General features: G+C 45.7%; 1 protein-coding gene across 1 annotated transcript; it reads right to left on the reverse strand.

Moving 5' to 3' along the window:
* Positions 1-1,823: 1,823 nt before the first annotated feature.
* Positions 1,824-6,189, reverse strand: LOC139322370 (trichohyalin-like). Its single transcript, XM_070951470.1, has 3 exons — positions 6,052-6,189; positions 3,072-5,364; positions 1,824-1,867 (listed from the first exon to the last, which is right to left on the reverse strand). Exons 1-3 carry the CDS (start codon positions 6,187-6,189, stop codon positions 1,824-1,826), a joined length of 2,475 nt encoding a protein of 824 aa, XP_070807571.1.
* Between the last annotated feature and the right edge of the window lie 14,974 nt (positions 6,190-21,163).

The following is a 21,163-nucleotide window of genomic DNA, read 5'->3' on the forward strand; positions in this document are numbered from 1 at the left end:
ATTCTGGGAGTTGAAGTCCACATGCCTTCAAGTTGCCATGGCTGAGAAACACAACTCTAAAAACATCCCATGCCTAATATATTTTGTTCAAATAATCTGCTACCTATTCATTGACCACAAGATGGTGCACGAAGATCATCAGATGTTGTTTCTCTAACTAAAGCCATGTAACTGTTCTGGGTTTATAGGTAAAGGTAAAGGTTCACCTCGCACATATATGCTAGTTGTTCCCGACTCTAGGGGACGGTGCTCATCTCTGTTTCAAAGCCAAAGAGCCAGCGCTGTCCGAAAACGTCTCTGTGGTCATGTAGCCGGCATGATTCAACACCAAAGGCACACGGAATACTGTTACCTTCCCACCAAAGGTGGTCCCTATTTTTCTTCTTGCATTTTTTACCTGCTTTTGAACTGCTAGGTTGGCAGAAGCTGGGACAAGGAATGGGAGCTCTCTCCATTACGCGGCACTAGGGATTCGAACCGCTGAACTGCTGACCTTTCGATCGTCAAGCTCAGCATCGTAGCCACTGAGCCACTGATGATTAAAGGCCTAGAGACTAAAACATACGAAGAATGGCTGCAGGATTTGGGTTTGGCCAGTCTAGAGAAAAGAAGACCTGGGGTGGGGAACATGATAGTAGTGTTCCAGTATTTGGGGGGCTGCCACAAAGAAGACAGGGGTCAATCTATTCTCCAAAGCATCTGAAGGAAGACAAGAAGCAACGGATAGAAACTAATCAATGAGAGAAGCAATCTGGAATTAAGGAGAAACTTCCTGATTGTGAGAACAATTAACCAGTGGGACAGAAGTTGTCTTCAGAAGTTATGGGTGCTCCATCACTGGAGGATTTTAAGAAGAGACCGGACAGTCACTTGTCTGAAATGGTCTAGGGCCGTGATGGTGAACATATAGCACGTGTGCCACAGGTGACACGCAGTGCCCTCTCTGTGGGCACACAAGCCGTCACCCCAATTCAGCTCCGCCATGCATGCACATGCACCTCCCGCCAGCCAGCTGGTCGTTGGGTCTCTGCTGCACATGCCCGGGGAGTGGGGCATGTGTGGGGGGCTGCGTGCGCATCCGTGGGGTGTGTGCTGGGGGTTGCACGCAGACGGATGGGGTGCATATGCAACGGCTGTGTGCGCATTGCATTTTGGGCTTTGGGGACCATTTTGGGCACTCGGTCCGGAAAAGGTTTGCCATCTTGGGTCTAGGGTCTCCTGCTTGAGCAGACTAGAAGACCTCCAAGGCCCCTTCCAACTCTCTTCTGATTCAAACCAAAGCGGATTCTACTTCAGCATTGCCAAGAGTAAACCAACTCTGATCTATTTGATTTCATTTTAATTGTACAAAACCAACAGGCCAAAATGTAGACTGGATTAAACTGAATCCAGATGAAGGACAGTGGATGGAGTGATATCTAATATCTCCTGGAGTGGGATTTGGGGGTTCACCAAACTGCACGGAATCTTAGCTAGAGGTTCTCCCAAACGCTGCCGAACCCCCAGCAGCCCAGCCCTGGTATTAGCCTCCAGCCCCCTAATCATCTTGGTTGCTCTTCTCTGCATTTTTTCTAGAGTTTTTTTATAGTGTGGTGACCAAAACTGGATGCAGTACTCTTATGTGTAGTCTTACTAAAGTTTGGATGGACAACCAAAGAAGTCCATGAACTCCCAGCTGAAGTATTTTCAGTCTCAAGGGTCCAAGACTTCAGCCTGAAGTCTTCTAAGCCCAAGTGTAGACCTTAACAATTTATTCTCATGAGTAGGACATGTCTCTTGAGTCAACCAACTCAGGAAGAGTCCTACTTCATAGGTGGAGACCATCAGAGAACGGTTAGATGGTTTTTCTCGATCTTGACCTTGTAGTCTATGATTGAAAGGCCAACCTAATCTTGAAAAGGGTCAGTTTGGGTGATTGCTACTTCTTTTCAAGCACAAAATCATTGTGTCGTAAAAAGGAAGCGTGCCACATGTGCTTGCAAATATTCTTTTATTGTATTACAGAAAGAAGCAGAAGTTTAGAAAGAACGATTTAGATTGGTTAAAATACACAAGGAATCCATTTGATGCTTAGTGATGCATTTTTGACCCTTTACAGTTGATTGTCTACATCACACTTTTAGGTTGGGACACGGTTGAGCTGGACCGTTCATTCTACAGTACAATATGGTGGACATTTTAAGGCAGTGTGGCTCAACTTTGACCACTTGAAGATGAGTGGACTTCAACTCCCAGAATTTCTCAGCCATTCATGGTGGCTGGAGATTTGTGGAAGTTGAAGTCCACCCATCTTAAAGTAGCCAAAATGGAGAAACACAGACCTAAGAAGATCTGGAACATCTATAGTATGAACAGAAACTCAACCATTTCATGAACAATTTTGTTATACAATTCTGATATTCATTGGATCATGGGGACATTCACTCAATGCAAAGCTGGATCCTTTATTGCGTTATGGAACGATTGGTGATAAGTATTATTGATTTGGTATAAAAGATAGCTGGAGATGAAGGCTGTATCCAATAAACCACCCATCCTGAACTTCACATGGTCCTTCTTGTGATACCAAGGTTAGGTGGGCCTATTGGGAGACAGAGACGAGAGAGAGAGAACATGGCCACGAAGTTCTCAGGATTCTTCTCAAAGATTCCTTGCATGTAGACATGTTTGAAGCAAGGATCCTGGTTGTTCATAAAAAAGCAAAGCAAGATCTAAACTACTTGAGATCCACCAATCTTAATGCAGCTCACACATGGCATTTACTGCAACTGGCTGTAGGCTGTGCTTCTCCACTCACATTTTGTAAGATGTGGTTGGTGAGCAAACCCAGGAAAGTTTTCTCCAAAGCTGCCACAAGTCCTGGGTGACTTGGATTGATCTTGGTGGATCATCTGTGTTTCCATGGTTTTGTGGAGAATTTCTTGGCTTTCTAGGAAGTGTTTATTGCTTTGTAGACCAGGGAGGAGGGAACTGTAATGGCCTCTGTTTCAGCTGGAACTGGGCAGGTTGGAATGGGCGTCTGGGAGAAGAACCTTGGGAAAATTGGACAATTGTGATCTCTCCAGGCTCACCACGTGGGTATCTCTCAGCTACTTGAGGCCTGGTCAATTCTTGAGACACAGCTCTCTGCTCTGATGGACCATGTTGGCATTGTCCTAATGTTGTGGGATGCCTTTCCTTTTCTTGATGAGGTCGGTAGACTGGCATTTGAGGTTCTTGACGTCTACTTACGACCTGTCCTGGAGCTTCAACTTCTTGGTCCTGTTGGACAACTGAATGCTGCTCAACTCCTTGAGATTGACGTCTGTGTTGGTCATTCTGATGCTGTCCGAGTGTGACAGAACGGGATTCTTGGTCAGAAATCTGGACCACCTGGGGATTTCTGAGGTGGCCAGATGCTGATCTTCTTTCTTCAACCTCCACTTGCTGGTTCCTTCCTCCAGAAGGCCTTTGAAGAGTTTCTCGCAATGGTTCACGGGGGACTTCCCCAGCTGAGATTTGTTCCATCTCTACAGCTGATTGCTGACTTCTTTCCTGTGCTGATATTTGGGAGGTCACATCCTCCTGACGTGTGCTGCTCTGCTCTTCCATCAGACATTGTTGGGATGATTGCTGGGGAACACTCTGAAGAACATCTTGACTTGCTTCTTCATCTGGGCTGAGGGGTTCCTGAAGACAGCGACGCCTGGGGGGAAGAGCACTTGGATGTCCCTGGGCATCCTCCTGCTCGGTTCTCATTTCTGCTGAAGAAGTTTGGCAGGTAAGATTTCCCCTTATCATGTCCTCAATTGTTCTCTGAACTGATTGCACCCTGGGTGTTTGTGTTCTTGGGCGAGTAGAAGCCGCTTCCTGTTGGGACTGCTCCTTATTGTCATAACTGGTCTCCACTCTGGTCCTCTCCCTCTCCTGTTCCTGAGTCAGTTCCTCTGCGTCTAACATTTTCTTAGGGGGCACAAGTTTTTGGCAAGGACGAGGAGACACTTGTGAGGTTTGGGTCTCTTGCTGCTGTGTGCTGATGTTATCTCTCTGGGATGGTCCATCTCTGGACACTTGTCGAGGTGGGATGTCCTGCTGTTGAGTGCTGGTGACATCTCGCTTGGATGGTCCATCTCTGGACACTTGTTGAGGTGGGATGTCCCGCTGCTGTGTACTGGAGGTATCTCTCTGGAATGGTCCATCTCTGGACACTTGTTGAGGTGGGATGTCCTGCTGCTGAGTGCTGGTGACATCTTGTTTGGATGGTCCATCTCTGGACACTTGTTGAGGTGGGATGTCCCGCTGCTGTGTACTGGAGGTATCTCTCTGGAATGGTCCATCTCTGGACACTTGTTGAGGTGGGATGTCCTGCTGCTGAGTGCTGGTGACATCTCGCTTGGATGGTCCATCTCTGGACACTTGTTGAGGTGGGATGTCCCGCTGCTGTGTACTGGAGGTATCTCTCTGGAATGGTCCATCTCTGGACACTTGTTGAAATGGGATGTCCCGCTGCTGTGTACTGGAGGTATCTCTCTGGGATGGTCCATCTCTGGACACTTGTTGAGGTGGGATGTCCCGCTGCTGTGTACTGGAGGTATTTCTCTGGAATGGTCCATCTCTGGACACTTGTTGAGGTGGGATGTCCCGCTGCTGTGTACTGGAGGTATCTCTTTGGGATGATCCATCTCTGGATACTTGTTGAGGTTGGAAGTCCCGCTGTTGTGTGCTGGAGGTATCTCTCTGGAATGGTCCATCTCTGGACACTTGTTGAGGTGGGATGTCCCGCTGCTGTGTACTGGAGGTATCTCTTTGGGATGGTCCATCTCTAGATACTTGTTGAGGTTGGAAGTCCCGCTGTTGTGTGCTGGAGGTATCTCTCTGGAATGGTCCATCTCTGGACACTTGTTGAGGTGGGATGTCCCGCTGTTGTGTACTGGAGGTATCTCTCTGGGATGGTCCATCTCTGGACATTTGTTGAAGTGGGATGTCCCGCTGCTGTGTACTGGAGGTATCTCTTTGGGATGGTCCATCTCTGGACATTTGTTGGGGTGGGATGTTTTGCAGCTGTGTCCTGGAGGTATCTCTTTGGGATGGTCCATCTCTGGACGCTTGTTGAGGTGGGATCTCCCATTGCTGAGTGCTAGTGATATCTCGCTTGGATGGTCCACCTTTGGACACTTGTTGTGGTGGGATGTCCCGCTGCTGAGTGCTGGGATTACCTCGCTGGGATGGCCCACCTGTTGGACCCTGGCATTCTTGGACTTTTTTATAACAGGCTTTTACCACCTTGAAGACCAGGACTGTAAATTCTTCAAAGCCCACTTTGCCGTCACAGTCAGTGTCTAACAGATGTAGCACTGTCTCAATCGTCTTGGAATCGTATGGATCCTGCAAAGAAGAAATCCCAAAAAGATTATAAGAAGATCCATTTGTTTCATCTCAGCTCCTCTCAATTATGCCCTGATACCCAGGAATGGATTCGCTCGTGTGCTCTATTCTGATGGACATCTAATGGGGTTATCTTTGCAGGGTTTTTTTGAGCCCCTCTCCTAATCCCATAAATAAATGAGGAAACAAGTTGAAGAATAAAACCAATTTATAAAAAAGATCCAAAAATATTTCTAGGGAATAAACTGCGGATCTGTTGCTCTTCCTGCATTCAACTACTAAGTTCTTAGGAGGACATCACTAGTAACTGGTGCAAACCCTTAGAAAGTTTCTTAAAAAATAATTGTGTAGGTTTAAGATAATAGGTAGAGAGACCGATTCATAGATTCTGTGCATCTGGCTGGGAGCACTCAAAGTTGAAGGATCATTTAGGATGCAAATTTCCTCTTTGGTTGGGTTGACTCGCTGCCCCAGAACATAAATGGTGGTTTGGTTTAGAACTCAGTTGTGGTTCTCCAACATATTTGGAGGCACTGAATGCCAACAAACCACAATCACGTCTAATCATAGTCCGCAGCCCAGATTTTGTCCCTTCCTACTCTATGCTTCCAATTCTCTACCATTTCTTCTACTAGACAATCCATCTTGGTCTCCTCCTTCCTTTTGGCCCAAGTTCTCAGCACTCACCACAATGACGTCAGCAAACTCTGTTTGAATCAGCTGTTTCAGCTCTCCTTTGCTCAAGGTACTACAGTCCCCATCATCCTTGGCATACTTCTCAAAAATGCAGATGATGCTGCGAATGTTGCGCAGAAGGTGAGACATCTCTTCACACATTTTAAGGGTCCTGCAATGAAAGAGCAGAGAAAGGACAATGTTGACTTGTGATGGCCATTTTCCATCTTGGTAGTCAAGACTGATTGACGGTCTACCAGGCAGGATTTATCACCACTCCCTAGGCTCCAGCTGCATCTAAGCATTCAAAGCTGGTGCTTTTTCAAGATGTTTTCCTCCCTAGAACAAAGATCCTAGTCCTCATGGACCTCAAAAAACCCCAAGATTGAACTTGGAACAGAGGAAGCTGCAGTCAGTGTCTGTCTGCCTACCTTCTTCTGAAGCAATGTGAAGTTTGTCTCAGCCCTGGTCCTTCCACTACATTCCTTCCTTGCTCAGATTTGTGAACAACTTCTATGGGTCCCTCATCCCACCCTATTTCCCCAGGTTTTATATCCAAGGAGCATCAATGCATTTTCTCAGCCTCTTCCTCCAGATCTCCTCCTCTTTCATTCCCTCCTCCTTCTCTTCCTTCTCCATTCCCTTCTCCATCTCTTTCTTCATCCCCTTCTCTTTTTCCTCCATCATCCTCTTCTTCATCCTCTCCTTCAACTCCTTTTCTTCATCCCCCTTTCCTTTTTCTTCATCTCCTTTCCTCCTTTATCCCTTTCTCCATTTCTTTCTCCTTCAACCTCTTCTTCATCCCCCTCTCCTTCATCTCCTCCATCCTCCCTTCTCTTTTACCTCTTATCCTCTTCTTCATCTCCTTCAACCTCCTTTTCATCCCCCTTTCCTTCTTCTCCATCTCCTTTCCTTTCCTCCTTCATCCCCTCCTCCTTCTCTTCCTCCTCCTTCATCCCCTTCTCCTTCTTCATCCCCTTCTCCTTCCTTTCCTCCACCATCCTCTTCTTCATCATCTCCTTCAACCTCCTTTTCTTCATCCCCCTTTCCTCCTTCATCCCCTCCTCCTCCTTCATCTCCTCCTCCTCCTCCTCCTCCCTACAATACTCAGGGCTTCCATTGCTCCAAAAGGCCCACGATTTCCCCTCTTCTCCTTCCATCCATCCCTTGACCCATCTCGACCTCCCGCTCCACTCACCTGTTCGCCGAGTTCCAGCCTTGCAGAAAAATCACACGGTTCTGTTGGAGAGCCAGCTGGCAACCTATAGCTTTTTATACCAAGCCCTCTTAATCATGGCTCGGTGACGGGAACCTCCCCCCTTCCACATTGCCCCTCTGATTCAGCCCCCAGCTATGCCCAACGTGGCTCCTTCACTCACCAAGCCCGGCTTGTCCAAACCCCCAACCTCAACCTCTCACTCGGCCTTCCACACCCCACCCCACCCGCCCAGGGTGAAAAAGAGATTTCAGACACTTCTGTCGTTTTTAACGGGGCATCACACCTCACCCAGCCGGTTGCGCAAGGGCGAGACGGATATAACCAGCAATTTTTTAAAACAAAAAATGTTTACATTTCAAAGTTGTCATATTTGATGTTTTTCTTTCCCTGTGGCTGCTAAAAAAACCCATTAAGGAAGGGGAAAAAAACACACACACACAACATTTTACACACCCTTCCACACCTTCTTTTGTTTTCACTGGACCCGCACGTGATTTTTCTAAGATCGTTCGTCACCCTGTAATGCCTGCACGTGGCCAAATCGTCCAACACCTTCTCTTTCTTTGCAGAAATAGTGCTCTAAGGTAGACTGCGTCCGGACCAGGAGGCTCTATTCTTCTTTCTCCGGCCTCAGAAAACGAGAAGCCAGGCTGGCCCAGGTGCCAAATACATTCCAAAGATGTCTAGGGCTAATATCACTTTGTGATATATATATATATATATATATATATATATATATATAGTAATGTAGATATTTCTAGTCCAAACATTAAGAATCAGAGATGGAATACAGATGGTCCTCGACTTAGAACAGTTTGTTTAGTAACCGTTCAAAGTTACAATGGCTCTGATTTAGGACTGTTTTTCATACTTTTCACACATGCCCACTGCAGCCTTCCCACGGTCACATGACCAAAATTTCAGAAGCTTGGCCATTGTCTCATATTTATGATGATCGTAGTTCCCGGGCTCGCCTGATCTCCTTTTGCCTGATCTTCTGGCAATGGGGAAACCAGATTCACTTAACAACCAGGTTGCTAACTTAACAACTGCAGTGGCCGACTTAACAACTGTGGCAAGAAAGGTCGTAAAATTCGGAAAAATTCACTTAACAACTTGTCTCGTTAAGCAACAGAAATTTTGGGGCTCAATTGTGATCATAAATTGAGGACTACCTATAGAGTGGAGAAGCAAGCCACCTGTATCTCTAAGACAACGTAACAGAAGAACAAGAGTTGGAAGGGACCTCGGAGATCTTCTAGTCCAACCCCTTGCTCAAGCAGAAGACCCTATACCATTTCAGACAAGTGGCTCTTCTTAAAAACCTCCAATGATGGAGCAACCACAGCCTCTGGTGGGAAGGCGTTCCACTGATTTTAATCCACTGATTTTTTTTTTTAAAAAAGCATCTTTTTCCCCCCTCTTGTTTCTCACTTCATATTTTTAGGATTGCGCGACGTTAAAAAGAGCCGGTTTCCTCGAAAGCAGGCGAGAGCCACGTTGCTTCTGTTGTTCTTTACATTGGCTTTTGCTAGGGGAACACAAGGACACCGGAGTTGGGAATTTGACCTTGGGCGACGCAATGAATCGGAGGAGAAAAATGCGTGGCCTTCCTGGCAGAGCAGAGATAGGAAGAAGATTTCCTGGGTCCTGCAGCCAAGTTCTGCCCCTCCCCTCCCCCAAGGAAAGATCTCCAAACTCCACTTAACAAGGAAACGAGTGACGTGATAATCTCAGGTGTCAACTGGGCAGGTCAAAACGGGTTAATCCACCTGTCAAGTTTCGAGGTCGTCTCAAATAAATTGCATTTCAAACAAAGTCTTTGAAGGAAAACTCGTATTTATTAAGCATGACATTTTAGACCCGACTCCATCGAAACCAACACTGACTTCCAGACCCAAAACCCTCCCTTTCCGTTCGCCACTCCCCTGCACTCATTGGCCATCTTCCAAGTCATTCTACCCCTAATCTACTGCTCCAGCTCAAATGAATTGCCCCCCTCCCATCCCATCTCCTAGGGGATATTATCTCCAGGGAAAATAAGTAGGTGAAAAGTCAAACGTCCCTTTCCAGACACCTCCGCTTCTCCTTCTTATGTCAGCACTAGAGTAAATGCTGACACCACAAGCATAACTACTCTGAGTAATCATAGCTCTTGGGTTTTTTTTTATTTATCTAAACCTTCCTAATTTCAACCAAGTCGAGAAACATGAGGACTAGAGCCTTTGCTTTGCTTTATCAGAGGGAAGTAGATCTCGATACCTCCTTCCTAATTGCAACCAAGTCTTCTCTCTTGAGAATCATGAGGGCTAGCGTCTTGGCTTTGCTTCATCCATTTTGTTCCCTCGATCAGAAGAAAGGGGTGTACTCTAAATACCTTCTTCTCAATTTCAACAGGTTTTCCTCTCCTGAGAAGCACAAGGACTAGAAACTTGCTTCGTTTCACCAATTTTGTTTAATCAAACAGGGAAAAGCGGGCGTTTCTGGGCATTGTTCCTGGCACAGATGAAAAAGAAGCTTCTATGCTTGGAAAATATTATAAAATATTTCTGGCATAAGCCTTCGCACCTCTCCAAAAGGCCCACATCAATTCTATCAGCAGCTGGTCACTCAAATGGGGACCAACCAGTTGGGTGAGTTTGTTGTTCTCCTGAAGGATTTTCCCACAATGCATCGGGCCGTCCATCCCTCGGAGCTAAACACCTGGAGAAGCAGCTGGACAGATTTTGCCAGATGGGCCTGAGAAATCACTAAGAAAAGAAGACACATTTTTTTAAAAAACATCTGCTCCATGATCCATTTCACCCCCTCCTTTAATTCCCAAGCCTCCTGTCTCATGTTATTATTATATATTTTTTTTTGGGGGGGGGGGGTTCTGCGCATCCAAATCCACGCCCTGCCTCGTCCTTGGAAAACCTGTAATTCTGAAAGATAATTCTCCTTTGGGGATTCATTTGAATGGCCTCAGATGACAAGAGCAGAGAAGAGTAGAAGAATGTAGCGTATTGGGATTAGACAATCCCAAACATGGAAACGATCTTGGCAGTAAATAATGTATTTGGTATCCTCGGCAAGGAACAGATATTTCTCCACTGTGGACTGTAATTTCATTTCCATAAAAACAATATGTTAGGAAAGAAGGAAGGAAGGAAGGAAGGAAGGAAGGAAGGAAGGAAGGAAGGAAGGAAGGAAGGAAGGAAGGAAGGAAACTGGAAGGGAAGGAAGGAAGGAAGGAAGGAAGGAAGGAAGGAAGGAAGGAAGGAAGGAAGGAAAGATCAAGGAGGAAACTTCACATTTGCAGGTTTTCAAATCACACAATGAGAAAAGTGTGATTTTCATAATGGAGAAAGTCCAACAGAGGGAGCTCATTACACAAAGTCCTAGCATATAAAGGAGAACATTTGCATTAATTCATATTAATTTGTTCTGGGATTGGAGATACCAAAGCACAACCTATAATCTTCTCTCTCAAACAGGCCACAATGCCGCATTTTGGAATTTTTTTTTTTTTGCAAGGAAGGCCTTCCAAACTCCAAATAACTACCCCCATCTGAGCACTTAAGTTTCTCCGAAGTTCAAAAACTCCAGGAAACTCTTTTGGATCTAGAAACCAGGTTTTTAATTAGATTTGGGACAAGCCCAGTCACGCTTGTAGAAATCAGCTCACTCTTTTGATGGCTTGGAAGATGTTGAAGTTTTTTTAAAAAGATAATTTACATAGATTTTACGATCACTTGCCAATGCCAAAAAAATAAATAAATAAAAGACAATAAAAGACAAAAAATAAAACGCGAAACAGTTGAAACATTAAAAAAGAAAAAAGCACATTAAAAAAAGACACACACAAACACATATTAACCCCCTAGTATAATCATGATCAATACATTACCATGATATTAGTGATATTCATTTTTTTAAAAAACAAACAAACAAATTACAATTAATATTTTAAAAAGGGGAAGGAACGGAAAACCCATTTTCACAAAACATCATTTTATCCAACTCATCTCCAGATTTCCTAAATGTAGACAATAAATCTGGTTGTGGAGAAGTGTTTGGATTGCACCGGGAGGAAAAATATTTGAATTACGCCACTGATATTTTAAGATAGGGAAGTTTTGTTTGCTGGCTACAAGCCACGTGTCGCAAATCATCCGCAGAAATATTCCATTCCTGGCGATCCGGGCGAAGGGCCAAATTTAAGTAGTTATAAAGTCATTGGACAAGCATCTCCTAATGGATGGAGAATCGGGGAGGGGCTGATTAAAAGTTCAATTAGTCAATTAACACCCGCACCCAACGGATTTAATCTGGCGGTCACAGGAAGTGACACTACTTGGGAACACGAATAAAAAGGCGGATGGCAGCTTTGGGCCCCTCAATCCATCCCTTGGTGACTTTTCTCGACATCTCTGTCTCTTCTCGCAAACTTTAGGTGAGTCCTTTCGTTGTATTATCCGCAGCATGGTAAATCTTGGATCTTTCCTGTCCTCTCTCTTCCCTTCCTTCTGCAAGGGTGATGACATCTTACCCTTGCAAATCTTTTTTTGCAGCTTCTGAGTTTGGCTTGGTCAGCAACAAACATGGTTGCAGGAACTGGGCCCAGCTAGTCTAGTGAAGAGAAGGACCAGGGGAGACAGGATAGCAGTCTTCCAATATTTAAGGGGCTGCCCCAGAGGAGGGGGTCAAACTATTTTCCAAAGTAGAAGAAAGAAAGAAAGAAAGAAAGAAAGAAAGAAAGAAAGAAAGAAAGAAAGAAAGAAAGAAAGAAAGAAAGAAAGAAAGAAAGATGTCTGAGTGAACCATGGATGGACAGAAGACATGGCTAGTCTACTGAAGAGAAGGATCAGGGAAGGACCATGATAGCATCTTCCAATACATGAGGGGTTGCCACAGAGAGGAGAGGGTCAAACTGTTTTCCAAAGCACCTGAAGGCCAGACAAGGAATAATGGATGGAAACTGACCAAGGAGAGATTCAACCTAGAAATAAGGAGAAATTTTCTGACAATGAGAGCAATCAACCCATGGAACAGAAGTTGCCTTCAGAAGTTGTGGGAGCTTCACCACTGGAAGCTTTCAAGAGGAGACTAGACTGCCATCTGTCAGAAATGGTGTAGGGACTCCTGCTTGGGCGGGGAGTTGGACTAGATGACCTACAAGGTCCCTTCCAACTCTGTTAATCTGCATCTGTAACTTGAGTTTGGAAGAAGGTGGGGAGGATGGTCCTCTTAAGACGAAGACTACCTATAGACTGGAGAAGCAAGCTTGCTGTATCTCTAAGACAGCATCACAGAATAACAGAGTTGGAAGGGATCTTGGAGGCCTTCTAGTCCAACCTTCTGCTCAAGCAGGAGTCTCTATACCATTCTGGACAAATGGTTGTCCAGTCTCTTCTTAAAAAAAAACTTCAGTGATGGAGCACCCACAACTTCTGAAAGCAACATGGTCCTCTGATTGATTGATTGATCTCACTGTCAAGAAATTTCTCCTTAGTTCTAGGTGGCTTCTCTTCCTTGATTAGTTTCCATCCATTATTTCTTCTTCTGCCTTCTGATGTTTTAGATAATAGGTTGATCCTCTCTCTCTTTCTGTGAGAGGGATCTTGGAGTCCTAGTGGACAACCATTTAGATAGGAGCCAGCCGTGTGCAGCAGCTGCCAAAAAAGCCAACACAGTTCTAGGCTGCATCAACAGAGGGAGAGAATCAAGATCACATGAAGTGTTAATACCACTTTATAATGCCTTGGTAAGGCCACACTTGGAATCCTGCATCCAGTTTTGGTTGCCACGATGTAAAAAAGATGTGGAGACTCTAGAAAGAGTGCAGAGAAGAACAAGAAAGATGATTAGAGGACTGGAGGCTAAAACATATGAAAAACAATTCAGGAACTGGGTATGTCTAGTTTAATGAAAAGAAGGACTAGAGGAGACATGATAGCAGTCTTCCAATATCTCAGGGGCTGCCACAAAGAAGAGAGAGTCAACTTATTCTCCAAAGCCCCTGAAGGCAGGACAAGAAGGATGGAAACTAATCAAGGAGAGAAGCAATTTAGAACTAAGGAGAAATTTCCGGACAGTTAGAACAATTAATCAGTGAAACAACTTGCCTCCAGAAGTTGTGAAGGCTCCAACACTGGAAGTTTTTAAGAGGAGATTGAATAACCATTTGTCTGAAGTGGTGTAGGGCTTCCTAACTAAGCAAGGGGCTGGACTAGAAGCCCTCCAAGGTCCCTTCCAACTCTGTTATTTTGTTCTATTTTATTTTCCTGAATATGCCCCTGGATTTCTGCAAAAAAAGTCCAAAGTAGATTTAGGGATTTTTTTTGGGCTCTTGTGAAACAAGGCAACAGCCGAGGCACGGGGAGTCGTAACAGTGAGGACTCAACACAAGACACTCGTGTTCAATATGTTTCTTAATTTCCCCCTTCTCTTTGCAGGCTTCTTCACCCTTTGGAGAACCATGAATCAGCAAAAACAAGGTTGTAAGCTCCCTCCCTGCCCAGGACCTTGCTGTCCCCCCAAATGTCCCCCCAAGTCTTGTTGCTCACATTCCAACAAGGGGGTGCCCCAAAAGGGGCCCTGCTGCCCTCCGTCCAAAAATGTGCAATGTCCTCCACAGAAGGCCCAATACCCTCCTAAACAGTGTTGATGGTTGCCATGCCCCATGGATAAAGGGGAAGGGGCTGAGAAAGAACTTCAACCCACTCTCCTCCGGTGCTGCTTCCAAGCCTTCCCACCCAGCGTTCTCCATCGTGTCCTCAGGAGGTCTCAACCGACGTCTTCTGGAAATGGTCCTGGCGATCGTTAGATCTTCTCAAGAACATCCAAATTTCGTTTGATTTTCCACGGAGCGAACTCTGTCGCTCTTGAAGACATAACAGCAAAGTTTTAATAAAAATACTCGCTCCTCCACTGAACAAGTTGAGTGTTGGGTTTTGGTTTTTCTGTTGGATGAGACACCTCTGGAGAACATCTGGGGATCAGGATGGGATCTGAGTTCAAATGCAGTCAAGGATGCCACAAATCTGGGCAGGCTGATTTGTCAAAGATGGGCAGGCCGGGGACCCCCTAATATCTTGATAGACCTCTCAAGTCTTTGGCTGACACTTATTAAGGGAAGATCTTTTTGATGATTCTTCTACAGCACCTGAGATGTTGAAATGATCAAATGTTGGGGCCCTTCAGAAAATTAGTTTTCCCACTGGGATTCATTTTGTCTGTCTGTCTGTTTGTCTGTCTTGATCTCTTTTATCCATCCATCCATCCATCCATCCATCCATCCATCCATCCATCCATCCATTATTTCTCACTCTTTTGCTGTCTCTCTCTCTCTCTCTCTCTCCATCTATCTATCTATCCATCCATCCATCCATCCATTTATCCATTTCTCTCTCTCTTGCTCTTTTGCTCTCTCTCTCTCTCTCTCTCTCCATCCATTCATCCATCAATCCAGAGACAAACAGACAGACAAGCTAAGACCAGATTGGGAAGGCAGCCCTTGAACTCAGCAAGAATAGGGAAGGATAAAAAAGGATAGGGAAGAAGGGAAGGGAGGGAGGAAGGAAGGAAAGAAGGAAAGGGAGGAAGAATAGGGAAGGAAGGATAAAAAGGATAGGGGAGGAAAAAGAAGGAAAGAAGGAGAGGGAGGGAGGAAGGGAGGGAGGGAGGAGAAGAAGGAAGGGAAAAAATTACAAGATAAAACTGGGTGAATATACAAGGATTCAAAGCCAGCATTGGGAATTAAAACTTCTAAACTTTTGGCCCAGTTGGATAAACCAGTAAAGTCTGTTTTCTCCCGCATCTCAATTTCTCAACTCCTCAATTCCTCCCCAGCCTGTTGTGAAATATCCGGAGATATTTCCGAAGCATTGCTTAAAAAAACCCAGACAAAAACGCCCCCCCTCCCCAAGGGACATTCTAAGCTGAACGGAATAGCGATCTTTACAAGTCTCGGCGAACCCAAAACTTTCTTTTGATTTGATCCGCGGATCAATTCATTGCGTCTTCTGCTTGAGCACAGTCTGTTGTGGTCCGCCAGCAGCCTGTGGAGCTGGCAGCGGAATCGGACAGCGATGAGGCTGAGGAAGAACATGGGCCAGTCTTGCAGGATGTGGAAGGCCCAGACGAGGGCTCTGTGTTAGAGGCAGAGATGGGGCCAGGGCCATCGGGGAGTGATGCGCGGACTTCGGAGCCTCCAGAGGCTCACAGTAGAGAGGCAGAGGAACAGGAGGAGCCTGTTCCTAGTGCACGTATGAGAAGAGCTGCCAGAAGGCTACAGCAGTTAAAGCAAAAGGGACGACTCGGGAGTAATGCCAGGAGATGATTGCCCCCCCCCATAAGGCTTAAAAGAGCAGCAACGGCTCTTGGGCTCTTTGCCAGAAAACAACCGTTGAGAGATTTGCTTCGTGTTAGGATGTATTTCTTTCTTGTCAGTGTCTTCTGTTCCTGAACTGTTGCCAAGAAAAGCCTTTGGCAGTTTGCCTAATTATCCCAAGGTCAGAGATAAACTGAAGAATGGTGTTTTGAGGACTTTGCTTTCATTTAATTGGGAATACGCTGGCAATGAGTTAATTCTCAGCAGTTTTAATAAAATCTGTTCATTTTTTTGGAACTGTTTCACATTTAATATTAACCACGTGGGCCTGGGCCACAACACAGCCGAACAAGAAATCACTTCCAAAGATATATGCAGGAATAACCCAGCATTTTATTGCAACGTCATAGAGGCAGAGAAAAATATCCAGCAAAGAGAATTTTCTGCTTGAACGAGAAGGACAAACACAACCAAATGATATCTGCACGGGGAGACCAAACCAGAGGTTGTGTTTCTGGGCTTTGATGCTTTTTTTTTTTTAAATAATTTACCTGGCTGCATCAGGTGATAGAGATAATGTCCAGTTGCTGGTAAGAAGATGCTTGAAGGAAAACAGGTGTTGGAAATGGTTTACCCTGAAATTTCTCGCTTAAATGAAGGCGAAAACAGAAATCAGAAGGATGAGACGAAAGCTCTGGGTTGTTCCAGGGTGTCCTGGTCTTTAGGACGGGAGGACCTCCCTAAACAAACCCTGAATGCAGGCAGAGAGAATTTTGTTTTTTTTCATAAACTTGTTTTCACGAGGTGAGCAGCCAGCCACACCATCCAGGTATTTGCGGATTGTTTCGAAAGCAGGGATTGGGGATGGGTCTTCTCCAAATCACTTGGAATATTTGGCATGCCCCCCACCCCAAAACTAGACACTGATACAACTAAAACTTTGAAAACCCCCCCCTCCCCCAATAGCGGGAAAGGACCACCAGAAACAAGATGGATATTTCAAGATTTTTCTTCTTTTGGGCAAACCGATTTCCTTTTTGGCACTATGCCAGAAGTCCTAAACCGGAGTGACTTCAAATCAACCTGGGCCCAAACAAAGTTAAGTATAGGTAGTCCTCAACGTACGACCACAACGGAGCCCCAAATTTCTGTTGTTAAGTGAGACATTTGTTGAGTGAATTTTGTCTCCGTTTTACAACCTTTCTCGCCCCAAATTTTTAAGTGAATCGCTGTATTGTTAAGTTAGTGGCACAGTCGTTAAGCGAATCCGGCCTCCCCCGTGGACTTTGCTCATCAGAAGGTCGCAAAAGGGGATCATGTGACCTCGGGATGCTGCGACTGTCATAAATACAAGTCAGTTGTCGAGCGTCTGAATTTTAATCACGTGCCCACGGAGGTGCCGCAATAGTCATAAAGTGTGAAAAATGGTCACTTTTTTCCCCAGTGCCGTTTGACTGGTTACTAAGGGAATGGTTGTAAGTCGAGGATTACCTGTAATTCGGCATGACCAGAAAGGGGAAAAAAAATGTGATGCGTGGGTGCAATTTTGCATTCCAGTTCCACAAAGTTACTAAGAGCAAAGTCGGTCTTCCATCTAATCCTTTTCAGTACAATAGTCCTCGACTTACAACAGTTCATTTAGTGACCATTCAAAGTTACAACGGCACTGAAAAAAGTGACTTAGGACTGATTTACTGGACACTTACGACCATTGCAGCATCCTCGTGGTCACAACTCAGATGCTTGGCACCTGACTCGTATTTATGACGGTCGCAGCATCTCCGGGGGGTCACGTGATTTTCCTCTTTGCGACCTTTCCGACGAGCAAAGTCCAGGGGGAAAGCGGATTTGCTTAACGACTGTACCACGGACTAAACAACTGAAGAGACTCCCTTAACCACGGCGGCCAGAAAAGTCGCAAAACGGAGGGCAAAACCCACTTAACAAATGTTTTCCTTAGTGACATAAATTGTGGTCTAACTCGAGAACTACCCGAACAGGTTTTGCACAAAGATACACATTTAAATCCAGCTTTAAATACCCCTGGGAACCCCCTCCCCCCCTCCGTGAACGAGCCTGTCAATTTCAGAGGGCCGCAAAGGAGGAATTGACTCCTGTGGTCAGGAAGCAGGGTGAGGTTTCCTGTCAAATAAATAACAGGGACAAAGTCCCAGGGACAAAAGAACCAGACAGGAGTTTTCAAAAGTGTCCACGCCCCATTGGTCTGTCCCTGCCTTTCATTAACGCCAATTAAAGAGAATATTTATTTTTTTTCCCCCACAATCAAAGGCCTTCAGTAGACGAGAATTACTCATCCCAGAATCTGGCAAGACGCCCCGTCTTCTTTTACATGAAGTGAGGTTTGTAAGATGCCAGAAAAAGCGTACCGCCCTCCAGTTCCGGAGAACCGACACCGGGCTTCACCGAAATGGACCCGGATGGTTCTAAGCACACGGTGGAGCCTGGAAACACGTAAGACATCCCCCCATCGCCTTGTGGGCCCGAACAGTTGTCTGAACAGCTGGATCCACCTGTGGGAGGAGATGGTGGGGTGCAGGCCTCTGCCGTCCCTGAGGAGCAAGGTTGGGGTTTCTCTGCACAATGGGAACAAGGCTGCAACGTCGTGGACCCACACGGGATGGAAGGAGTTTCTGCACACGTTTCGGTGTGCAGGGATAGGCAAGGCACCGCACAGGGGACGAAGGTGGCCGTGGGGCACGGCACAACCCCAAAGGAAGGGGCCGCGCACGGCTGCTTGGCTTGGTACGAGAGGCTGTCGGGTGCGCTGCAGGCTTGCGAAGGGGGACAATCACAAGTTTGGATACACTGCGCCATGTCGGTGAAGTTGCACGGATCCTGGGCGTCCACCGAACACTGGGCGACGTCGGTGGGTGGAGGAAGGCAAGGCTCTTTGCATTGGTAAGCCATGCTGTAGAGGACTTAGGTCTAGAAAGGAAAAAAGAAAACAACCACATAATCCAATTGTTTGCATCGGTAAAGTGGGAGCGATTTTGTGAAACAAGGCTTCTCTTCCAGGGCAGACGGGAGGAGCCCAGCTGCATCAATGGGGCAGAATAACAGAATCACAGAGTTGGAAGGGACCGCAGAGGTCTTCTGGTCCAACCCCCTGCTCAGAATTCAGAATATCAGAGTTCGAAGGGACCTCGGAGGTCTTCTAGTCCAACCCTCTGCTCAGGCAGGAAACCTTATCCCAGTTTAGACAAATAGCTGTCCAGTCTCTTCCTAAAAACCTCCAGTGATGGAGAAGGAAGGAAGGAAGGAAACAAGGAAAGGAAAAGAAAGGAAAGGGAAGGGAAGGAAGGAAGGAAGGAAGGAAGGAAGGAAGGAAGGAAGGAAACAAGGAAAGGAAAAGAAAGGAAAGGGAAGGAAAGGGAAGGAAAGGGAAGGAAAGAAGGAAGGAAGGAAGGAAGGAAGGAAATAGCAGAATAACAGAGTTTGAAGGGACCTCGGAGGTCTTCAGACAAATGGCCATCCATTGTCTTCTTAAAAACCTGCAATAATGGAGAAGGAAGGAAGGAAGGAAGGAAGGAAGGAAGGAAGGAAGGAAGGAAAGGAAAAGAAAGGAAAGGGAAGGAAGGAAGGAAGGAAGGAAGGAAGGAAGGAAGGAAGGAAGGAAGGAAGGAAGGACAGAATAACAGAGTTGGAAGGGATCTTAGAGGCCATCTAGTCCAACCCCCTGCTCGGGCAGGAAACCCTAGACCATTTCTGACAAGTGGCTGTCCAGTCTCTTCTTAAAAAGCAGGTACCGTGTGCTTTGCCAGTTGCCAGTCCTTCCTCTGATGCCCCCCTTGGACGCCTCATTACTTAACAAATGTCCTTCTTCCTTTCTCTTTCCTTCCCGCCTCTTGAAATTTATGGCTTGTACAAGTACAACGGATACAATCAATGCCAAAACCCATCCATCCAGTTTCAGGCAGTGGGGAGCAAAGAGAAACAAAGAAGAGGCATTTGATTGTCCCTCTGCCCCGAACAGAGAACAGCCAGAGGTCTCTGTGAGACAAGTAGGAACCCTTGCTCTGATTTCTTTCACCAAGCAATTGTTATTGAAATATAGACTGTCTCCGAAGATGGAGGATCATTGTGCCCCCTATGTTAGTGATGTTCAGGAAGGAAGGAAGGAAGGAAAGGGGGAAGGAAGGAAGGAAGGAAACAATGAAGAAAGAGAAGAAAGCCAAGGAAGGATGAAGGAAAGCAAGAAAGGCAGAGGAAGGAAGGAAGGAAGAAAAAGAAAGAAGGGAGAAAGAAAAGACAAGCAGAAGAAAGGAAGAAGGAGGGAAGAAAGAAAAGGAAGAAAGGAGGAAAGAAAAAGCAGAGAAAGGAAGGAAAGAGGAAAGAAAAGAAAGCAGAGGAAGGAAGGCAGGGAGGCAGAAAAAAGAAAAGCAATGAAGGAAGAAAGAAGGAAAGAAGGAAAAAAAGCAGAGAAAGGAAGGAAAGAGAAAAGAAAGAAAGGTAGAAAAAAAGAAAAGCAATGAAGGAAGAAAGAAGGAAAGAAGGAGAGAAGAAAGAAAAAGAAAGAAGGAAAAAAAGCAGAGAAGGGAAGAAAGACAGGACAAAAGGAAGAAAAGAAGAGCAAAGAAAAGCAAGCAAGGGGACGAAGGGACCGAGGAAGAGGACGAGAAAACAAGGCAGGCAGGCTGGCAGGCACCCAGAATCGTGCTTAAAATGCAAAAAGAGCAAAGAAAGAAAAATACAGTATATAACACCCCCCCGCCCCCCCAAGAGGTGAGTCCGACTTCCCAAATCGAGACGAGACTTACTCAACTCTTGCAACTGCCTGGAGAGACACAGGAGCCACAAAAGACTTTGTCGAGAGGTGTGGTGAGAGCCAAAAGCTCTCTTTTATACACACAGATAGCAATTTTTTCCGCCGATCCATCCTCTTTGCCCCGCCCACGCCTTTCATTCATGAATTAGACCAGCTATTAAAACTGTGCATAATAATACAGGACTTGGAAGGACTTAGCATCGGATGTTATTCCCTGTGCAAATCCTTTCAATCAATCCCCAGCTGTCACTCAAAAGTAGTAGGGGCGGTCCTTTCAGAAAAAGCTTATTTTTGACACTCGTATGGGACACGTCCCGGAGGCCAGGAGGATGGGTGGCAACGCCCATCCGATCTTCCCCGGATTGATGGACCCGAATGGCTTAAGCTGACGCTTTGTCCCAACCTCAACTCTTGATTTTTGGAATCCATCCAAAAGACACAGCATCAGAGGAAAGATGGACGAGGAGGGCAGAGGAAAAAATAACTTCAACCCACACTCCCAGTTTAATCCCATTCTCTAAATTGGCTTTCTAGCGCGAGCAAAGAAAGACGTGCGAGAATCTCTTTTGAATTTCTCTCGGTGGGGTTTTCAACACGCATCGTTTCCTTCCAACATGGGGGAAAGATTTTCCGGCTGCTGTTGAGAAAAACACCCCTGAAGACATCTTGATCCTGGGTTGGAAAAGAAAACCCACAGAATGTAGATTTCCACCTATATTTTATCCTTGATTCAGGATTATAAAGCTACGAGCTGATTTCTTTCTTCCTAAGGGCGCCAGTAGGAAAAACCTGCTTGGTTTTCTCA

Source organism: Pituophis catenifer, unplaced genomic scaffold, assembly GCF_029215685.1.
Source record: "Pituophis catenifer annectens isolate HBS135680 unplaced genomic scaffold, rPitCat1.0.hap2 SCAF_10, whole genome shotgun sequence".
Classification (NCBI taxonomy): Eukaryota; Metazoa; Chordata; class Lepidosauria; order Squamata; family Colubridae; genus Pituophis; species Pituophis catenifer.